The 9,788-nt window shown below is 36.7% G+C and overlaps 1 protein-coding gene across 1 annotated transcript in view; it reads right to left on the bottom strand.

Moving 5' to 3' along the window:
• Positions 1–1,210: 1,210 nt before the first annotated feature.
• Positions 1,211–9,788, bottom strand: part of NTN4 (netrin 4) — a 164,466-nt gene continuing 155,888 nt past the window's right edge. Inside the window, exons 9-10 of the mRNA XM_007949759.2 lie at positions 7,742–7,912; positions 1,211–1,347 (exon numbers count right to left, since the gene is read on the bottom strand). Coding sequence (XP_007947950.1) covers positions 1,211–1,347; positions 7,742–7,912 — 308 coding nt within the window. The remainder of the gene's footprint in view (positions 1,348–7,741; positions 7,913–9,788) is intronic.

Here is a 9,788-nt window from a genome sequence, read left to right as displayed (position 1 = left end):
GTAATTTGGTGAACTATCACATACGTTGTGTTAAAAAAAAGGGGGGTAAATATAATGACCATATACTGTTATTAAAGACAAGTAGGAAAACTGTTTTGATGTAACTGTTTCGATGTTGAGATTTAAATATTAAACATAAAAATAAAACAAATTCTGTGTCTACAATTATTTTTGAAGTGTATACAAGTGCATTGAAAATAAATGAACTTTTTAAAATTGAAAAGTCCATTTCCACTTTCCACTTTATCCAAGCATATTTCTACATTTATGATTCCTTTCTCTTATTTTAAAGTCTTTTCTTGTTTAGTTTTTTCTTTTTTAAGTTTTATTATGGCCAATATCTGTGGACTCTAACCTCTAGCCTGGAGCTGAGACTTCATGCAAATGTATTTCCCTTTAAGGTTGCATCTTCACATAGTTTCTTCGTGTTCAGTTTAATAGTATAACTCCCTTTATATGGTCATGTTTGTCCACATGTACTGGCAGTGCTTCTGTTTCAGTAGATTTTCTTATACTTCTTTTTCTTTCTGTCAACGACAATCTCCAAACTTTCACAACACAAGTGGTAGGTAGTAAAGTGCTTTATACAAGGAAATACTATACACATGTGGAGAGATTCTGTATAACACTCTATAGACCGAAGTTCATACGTTACAAACAAGAGAAGGCTTCTTTTCAAGAAACACCTTTCCTGATAGTAGAATTGGGATTCCTTGCAATCTCAATAATTAATGTAAGTAGCATCAGATGTAAGGAACATATCTGAAGCTGGGAGGAGTCCTTATTTGATATATTGCTCTCAAATGGATTATAGCTAAATATCATGCTGCTATTCAAATATTCTTAATAGTTAGGAATTTCAGAATCACTCCCATAGAAAACAAGTATCAGCATAGGGTTTTCTATTCTTCTTTATGAAACAGAACTGTTTGAACATGGACCCAGGGGAGATTAGGTTAGACAAAGCCTATGTGTTGGAACATTTCTGTACATTTTGGCACTTAAAAAAAAATTCCAGTTTCATTTGAGAGAGCTCCTTTCCATTAGAGGAGCCCTGGTGGTGCAGTAGTTAAGTGCTTGGCTGCTAACTGCAAGGTTGCTGGTTTGAAAACCACCAGTTGCTCTGCAGGAGAAGAATTGGCAGTCTCCTTCCATCATGTTTGTGTTTTGTACATAGAGAAGTGCCATTATGTGCTCTATACCTTTATTGCTACTTGCACTCTCTTTTTAAAATGTCCATGACTTTTCTTCCAAGAGATGGTTTCCAGTGCTGCACAAAACTTTTCATATTCACGACTAGTTTGCCTGTTCTTACATCCTCATGTCCTGCTACAAGGTACTCCAAACCTAAAAGAGAAAAATAATTGGGACCATATAGCATCATAAAGGAACACTTATGGCTAAGGTCAGTGGTTCAAATCACCAGCTGCTCTGTGGGAAAAAGATGAAGCAGTCTGCTTCCATAAAGATTTACAACCTTGGAAACCCTATAAAAAACTCAAATTAAACCCACTGCCATGTAGTCGATTCCAACTCATAGCAAGCCCCATTGGGTTTTCAAGGCAATACATCTTCATGGAAGTAGATTGCCTCATCTTCCTTCCACAGAGCAGCTGGTGGGTTTAAACCGCCAGCCTTCTGGTTAGCAGTCAAATGCCTTAGGCCCTGTGTCACCAGAGGTCCTGGAACCCTATGGGGGGCAGTTCTACTTTGTCCTTCAGGTCACTATGAGTTGGCATCTACTCAATAGCAGTGGTTTTGGTTTTATATAGTATTGTATTTTACTGAAGGGGGAGAGAGTACTTCATCACTCATGTATTTATGGTTCATCATTTTATATATTCATGGTTGGAACATGGAATAATTGACAATAACAGCTGACACTTAAGTATTTATTATGTACTAAGTACTTATATTACTCCTTTAATCTTGAAAATAACCCAAAAAATAGGTATTATTTTTCTTTCTTCTTTTACAAATGAGGAAACTGAAGCTTAGCAAGGTTAAAAAACTTGTCCAGTGTCTCTTAGTAAGTAGCAGCACCCTGTCTCAAGCTCAGGTCTGTCTGATTCCAGAACCTTTGTTTTATGCTATGCCATCCTCCATGGTAAAGAATTGGAGACTCCATCAGCACTTAACATACTGCTAGAAATTCAGTATTTCTTGGAGGCTCACTGTGCATGGTAATGTATGAAGGAGGATTTCATGTAAGTGAGACAATCATTTGGGAAAACATATTGGGAGAGAGCTGTGAATTATACAAAATAACACGTTTCCTATATGAAATCAGTGGGTTTTTGGAAGACAGGATGTTTATCACATACACACGCACACACACACACAAGCACACAAATGATGAGATCTCATGTTGTTTTTAGTTGCTGTCAAGTTGATTCTGACTCATGGCAATCCTATGTATGCAGAATAAATCTGCTCCAAAGGTTTTCTGGGACTAAGACCTTTTGGAAGCAGATCTCCAGATCTGTCATCTAAGGTGCCTCTAGGTGTGTTTGACTGCCAAACTTTTGGCTAGTAGTTGAGCACTTACCCATTTGGGCCACCCACATACTTAATGACCAGACCAACTGTTGACTTTATAATTCAAAACTCTTTTGAGGCTTTAAACAGAAATTTTGGCTAACAAACACAAAAAAGTGAAAGGACAGTCTCATTACTTATATGTCAATAAAAAGAAATAGTAAACTCCCTCAACTTCCTCAACAGTTATTTGTATTGGTATTGGTTGTTCTCATTGGTACTAATATTTCAAACAATGTTAATGTTGTAGTATAGAACAGATAAGTAGTTATGTTTATAAAATAAAGCTTTTCAATATAAGATAAGGGCATGTATACTTTCAAAATAAAATTAAGAGAAAACACTAGATGTTAAAATTGAATTGAAAATATCATGGCTTTAAAAAAATCAGTTTTCTTGTTTATTCACTGAAATGAACTAAAAAAAACTGTCATCCCAGAAGTAATGAACACCTATAACAAATATACTATGGTCTTCAATAACATGCTCCCCCCCCCCACCACCACCACCAAAAGGATTCCTTAGAGAATGTCTTATTCCAGGTCCAGGGTAGGAAGATACAAGGTGAGTACGGGGCATCTTATTGTGCTACAAATAAAGGACACTTTCAAAGATTAACCGGAGGTTATTTTAAAAGGAGCTAGCAAGAAGGGGTTATAACTTGATGAAGTGATGATTTGAATAAGAACATAATAATTGTGTATATTGAAACACACTATAATGACTCAATGGATATTGAGTCATAATTCCGAAGTGAAAGGTTGGGCAATCTACTTCCATAGTAATACCGCCTTGGAAACCCAAGGAGAGGACGCTATGAGTTGGGTCCGACTCAACAGCACATAACAACAACAACAACAACTCAAAAAAGTGAAAAGCAGAGAAAAATTAATTTGTGATTTTTTGAGGCAGCTGTTAAAAACATTTACTTTGAGAACTGGAAATGAAAAGGAACAATTTAGTGTTCATCCTGCCTTTACAATAGGAACTGTATTTTATGTTAACCTAATATCCCAGCTATTTTGGTGAGTGCTGTTTTGGGGTATGTGTGTAGATATGTTATTAAAGACCAGTCTGTCTGTTATAGGTGTTCATTACTTTCGGGATGACATTTTACCAAGCCATGGTATTTTCAATCGCTTCATATGCATGTGAAAGCTGGACAATGAATAAGGGACACTGAAGAAGAGTTGATGCCTTTGAATTGTAGTGTTGGCGAAGAATACTAAAAACACCACGGACTGCCAGAAGGACAAAAAAATCTATCCTGGAAGAAGTACAGCCAGAATGCTCCTTGGAAACAAGAATGGCCAGACTTCATCTCGCCTACTTTGGTCATGTTGTCAGAAGAGACCAGTCCCTGGACATGGATATCATGTTGGTAACGCAGAAGGTCAGCATAAAAGGGAAGCTTTTATGCTGGACAAGATGGATTGACTCAGTGGCTGCAATCATGGCTCAAGCACAGCAAAAATGGTGAGGATGCTGCAGGACTGGGCCATGTTCCATTCTGTTGTACAGGGTCACTGTGGGTCAGGCTGACTTGATGGCACCTAACAACAAGAACAGCAATATCCCAGCCAGAGAGAGAAACTCCTACCTTACTGAATAATGTTAGCTAATAAGTGAAGACAATTAGACAGAAAAATATAATTTCTCAAACTCTAATGAAATTATTGATTCAGGAAAAGATTATTAATTGGTGGTAAAAAGCATTAAATAAATGGTTAATGGGAATTTGGATATTGTACAGTGACTAAAAGAACTCTGGTAGTGTAGTGCCTAAGGCACTTGACTGCTAACCAGAAGGTGGCGGTTCAAACCCACCAGCCACTCCTCGGAAGGAAGGTTGGGCAATCTACTTCCATAGTGATACTGCCTCAGAAAACCAAGGAGGGGTCACTATGAGTCAGGTCCAACTCAATGGCACATAACAACAACAGCAACACAGTGACTAAGTAACACCACACCCACTGTTTTCCAGTCTCAAAAGGAAAAAACAAAACTGCTTATTGGAGGGATCAGATTGTCATCAGTCTAATGCAAGAGTCAAGCGTCGCAACAGTGCTGGTGGGTTAACCAGGAACTATGTGATTCAACTTGAAGTACACAGCAATATCTATCATGAATTTTGGTGAAAATATATATCTTGAATCCATTCAGATTTTCCTTAGAGTTTACAAGAAATATAGGAGATACAGGACCAAACTAAATGATACCAACAGACATTAACCAGATAGATACAAAAGGTAGAATAATCTATAGGAACCTGGCCTGGTTTCAATAAGGAAGGAACTGTGATAAAATCAGAGACTTGAGAGACTTAAACACTACATACAATGTGTGGCCCCAGATTGACTAATATGGACAAACAGCTATAAGGGACATTTTTGGGTCAGTTGGGAAACTGGAATATGGCCTGAATATTAGTGTAGTACCTAAGGCACTTGACTGCTAACCAGAAGGCTGGCGGTTCAAACCCACCAGCCACTCCTTGGAAGGAAAGCTAGGCAATCTATTTCCGTAGTGATACTGCCTCAGAAATCCAAGGAGGGGTTGCCATGAGTCGGATCCAACTTGACGGCACATAACAGCATTAGATAACATGAAAATAAAGTAAAATTGAAGGTCAAGATCATTAATTGAATATAGCAGGTTGCAGAAGTTTATAGTATGATTTTATTTTGTTAAAAATATAATATACAGAGAACATATGGAAAGATTTAGATTAAGATGCTAACAGAGATGATCTCTGCATACCTCCTATAGTTAAAACATTGAAAAGAAAACAGTCCTAACTTTAAAATTAGCTACCACAGTTCATAAAAGGAAAATAATGACATAGAGAAGTTTCAAACACCAGAAAGAAAAGTGTAAGAATTATAAGGTATTTATATTCTTTATAGTATAGCCTTTGCTTCTGCCTCAAAAAAATGATCCTAATATTTAATTAACAGACTAATTAACAATATAGTGTGGTCTTGATATTGTTTATGTCATCTCTAAGATGAAAAATTCTCATTTGAAGAATATAATAAATGATTTTTAGAAAACTTTAGTGTTACACCTGGTATTTTAAATGAGTGTACTTTGAAACCATGAGTAAAACAAATACCAAAGGAATTTACCATTCAAGTATAAATATAAATCAAACTAATAAAAATGATGTTGAATAAATCCATAAATTATGGAGCAGCATCATGCTAAAAATTAACATGTAACACAGTGTTTTTCTGTTGCATCTCTTATTAGTATTTACATTGGATTTTGCCATCTCTGTGCTACTTTTCATATCCTTTGCTACATGTTTGAATATACAAAATTTATTTTGTATCCATCAAAAAGGCAAATATAATACTTTAGGACTATCCTTCGCATTCTAAAATGTAAGACTGGTAGGTGAGTGAAGGTGTATGTGAATATAGGAATGAATGAATATGTAGGGGTGGCCCATTAGATGGCTCCTTTTTAAAAGTAGCAAAGGAAGCAATTGGGTATGTAAGGTTGCAGAATTTTCTTATCAGCTTTCTTTAGCCTTAGCTATTTAACTTGTAAAAATGGAAAAATAAAGTAAAATGAAAGAGTGTCTGGTTTTGGTTTGGCAGGTTCCAGTCTTTTCTTCACAGAAAGTAAACATGTTTTCAAGAATTCTTTGAATAATTGCACTTGTGTTTTCAATTGTGATGAACTCAGTTGATTCTTTGACTGCGTTTGGCAGAAACCTGATTAGGAAGTATAGTTCACTTCCTGGAGGGTGGCTCAGATGGTCAAAGCTTTTGTTTTTTAATGTCTTACTCAAAAACTGGGCAGGCTTTTAAAAAAAAACAAAAACCTTTGCTAAGGTAGTAGAGAAGTGACTACAGGCAAAGTCCCTAAGCATACGTCATTGGGAAATAAGTATGTAAATTAATGATTCTTACTTTCCTGTATTCAAAATCCAAGATTCTGCTTACTTTAGTTTGTTCTTGGGAACTCTATTAAAAACTTATATATATATATATATTATGATTTGAAGTTTCCTTTTCAAATATGTATATTATGATTTAAAGTGTCCTTTTTTCCTTTTCTTTATTAAAATTAAATTAATTAAAATACTGAAAGAAGTAGAAAATGGTGTGAGAGATCAGTCAACAGTCAGAGAAAAGCAAGAGTTTTTATCACCATTCACATTTGGGGTATATTTTACTGAAAGTTTCTTTTCTTTATTACCTGTTTGTTTCTTTCATATTTATTAATCAAAGAACACAAAAGACTTATTAACACAACTCTGGTTTCTTAAATTAAATATTTGGAAGGAACTCTAATCAGAACATAAAGTATGTGCCCCCCATTTCATCAGTGTCATTAAGACAGAGACGACAACTACATAAGCAGAAATACAAAGAATTTTTTGAGAATTTTTATTTGTTTTCCAAGAACCTATTATCTGGATACTATGTTACTGCTCTAATCTGGGTACTAATGGTAGGTACTGGTAGTACTATGATCAAAAATCTAAGTCCTATCCTCAGATTTAATGAGGTAAGATAAAGAAATAGGCAGCAGATGACCCAGTTTGATGAGTATACTGGTAAAGTGCAAAGGTGTCTCTATCTCTGCAATAACACTTTAAGGTGCAAATCAAATTTCCGTCCATCCTGAGTTTCTCTAAGATTCTACAGGGTTTTCTTTGTTTATTTATGCTGTTTCTAATTTGAAAACAAAATGATCATTTAATGTGAAACAAGATGATGAGAACTTGAGAACCGTTTTTTATCCAGGAGAAACAGATGCTTCTCATGCAATAGTAAAAATGAATTCAGTATTTGCACAGATGGAATTTTGCATTTGAACTTCCTTTGGGAGCAGGCTTTACCAGGGCACTGAAATAAGAACTAACTTTGAGATAAAGTATTAGTGACAGATCAATTTATGAAAGTCCTGTCTGTGCTGCTGGCATCTGACACCAATATGAGACTTCACTTTTAGGACAGAGTATTATATTGCTGGGTTTTAAACTATTATACTTTTATAGAGCACATGGAAGAGAAATAATTTTTCATACTAGTTTGAATAATTTCATTTGGATTTTATTCAGAATTCAAATAATAAAATGAGAGATGCTTTTGCTGAGATTTTTTAGGTTGTGGTTCAGAGATTATAAGACAAGCAGCAAATTAGCAGAGACAGGGTAGGTATTAAAATGAAAATGTTTAATACTCACCAGGATTGAGGATTGGACAAGTGCAGCCTCTGTTAGTCCACGATTCTGGATACAATGTTCTCTTTCCTCGTAAAATCTTCAGTTTGGTAGATTTTAAGACTTTTTTTACCTTCACATTGACCTCAGCATGGGAGCCTTTATCATGAGCTGATAAAATCTTTATTTTCAGCACTGTAACAACACAATTTGAAAAGTCAAAATGCATAGAATTTAATATTATCTTTCCATCCCTTTGCTCTGTTTGAATAACTGTGTCTGGATCTATATACAGGTTCCACACGAGTACATTTAAGTGTTCTAGAATTCCTATTCTTCGCAATATTATCTATAATTTGTTATGATCAACACAGTTGAATGCTTTTGCATACTCAGTAAAACACAGGTAAACATCTTTCTGGTATTCTCTGCTTTCAGTGAAGATCCTTCGGACATCAGCAATGATATCCCTTGTTCCATGACTTCTTCTGACTCTGGCTTGAACTTCTGACAGTTTCCTGTTGATGTACCATTTTAAAATTATTTTCAGCAAAATTTTACTTGTTGTTAATGAATAATATTATTGCTTACTTAATCTTTTCCCCTAGTGTCAAATGTAAGCTGACATGGGAGAGGGAGATGGTCCCTTTATATGACAGCAGAGCTTCAGTATTCTATGTGACTAAGGTCCTGGGGTGGCACACAGTTTGTGAGCTCTGGTAGCATAGTGCCTAAGGCATTTGACTGCTAAACAGAAGACTGGTGGTTCTAACTCACCAGCCATTCCTCAGGAAGAAGATTGGGCAATCTACTTCCGTAGAGATACCACCTTGGAAACCCAAGGAAGGGTCACTTTGAGTCAGAAACGACTTGATGGTAGTGAGTGTTTTTTTTTTTTTTGGTACTAACCTAAAGGTTGTCAGTTCAATCCCAGCCAGCATACCACAGAAGAAAGGCCTGGCTTTCTGCTTCCATAAAGATTATAGTCAAGAAAAACCTATGGAGCAATTCTAACACATAGGGTGCCATGAGTCAGGGTCGAATTCACAGCAACAGGTTTTTGTTTTTTAAATGTTTTATAGTTGTTATGCTCTTGAGGAGGAGCTGTGGTAGTTTAGTGCCTAAGGCACTTCACTGCTAACCAGAAGCCTGGTGGTTAAAACCCACCAGCCACTCCTCGGAAGGAAGGTTGGGCAATCTACTTCCGTAGTGATACTGCCTTGGAAACCCAAGGAGGGGTCACTATGAGTCAGGTGTGACTCAACAGCACATAACAACAACAACAAAAATTATTTTAAGGAGCCTTGGTGGTGCAGTGCGTAAAGCATATGGCTGCCAATCAACAGGTTAGTGGTTCAAACCCACTAGCTGCTCTTCAGGAGAAAGATGTGGCAGTCTGCTTCTGTAAAGCTTATAGCATTGGAAACTCTGAGGCAGTTCTGTTCTATAGGGTCACTATGAGTCAGAATGGACTTGATGGCACACAACAACAATATTATTATTCTATTAAGAGTGTAAGCTCAAAGAAAGCAGAGACCTCATCTATTCAGCACTGTAGCTTAACCAATATTTATTGTTGTTGTTAGGTGCCACTGAATCGTCTCTGACTCATAGCAACCTTATGCACAGCAGAACAAAACACTGCACAGCAGAACAAAACACTGCCTGTTCCTGCGCCAGCTCCATGATCCTTGCTATACTTGAGCCCATTGCCACTGACACCGTGTCAATCCATTTTGTGGAAGGCCTTTCCCTCTTTCATTGACCCTCCACCTTACCAAGCATGACATTCTTCTCCAGGGAATGGTCCCTTCTGACAACATGACCAAAGTATGTGAGACGAAGTCTGGTCATTCTCGCCTCCAAGGAGCATTCCAGCTGCACTTCCTCCAGGACAGACCTGTTAATTCTTTTAGTAGTCCATGGTACTTTCAGCATTCTTTGCCAACACCACAGCTCAAAAACATCAATTCTTCTTCGGTCTTCCTTATTCATTGTCCAGCTCTCACATGCATATGAGGCGGTTGAAGATACCATGGCTTGTGTCAGATGCACCTTAGTCCTCAAGGAA

This window comes from Orycteropus afer, unplaced genomic scaffold (assembly GCF_000298275.1).
Source record: "Orycteropus afer afer isolate SDZICR_OR568_19922 unplaced genomic scaffold, OryAfe1.0 scaffold00253, whole genome shotgun sequence".
Taxonomy (NCBI): Eukaryota; Metazoa; Chordata; class Mammalia; order Tubulidentata; family Orycteropodidae; genus Orycteropus; species Orycteropus afer.
The sequence above is the reverse complement of the archived record's forward strand: the minus strand, read 5'-3'. Positions and strand labels throughout refer to the sequence as shown.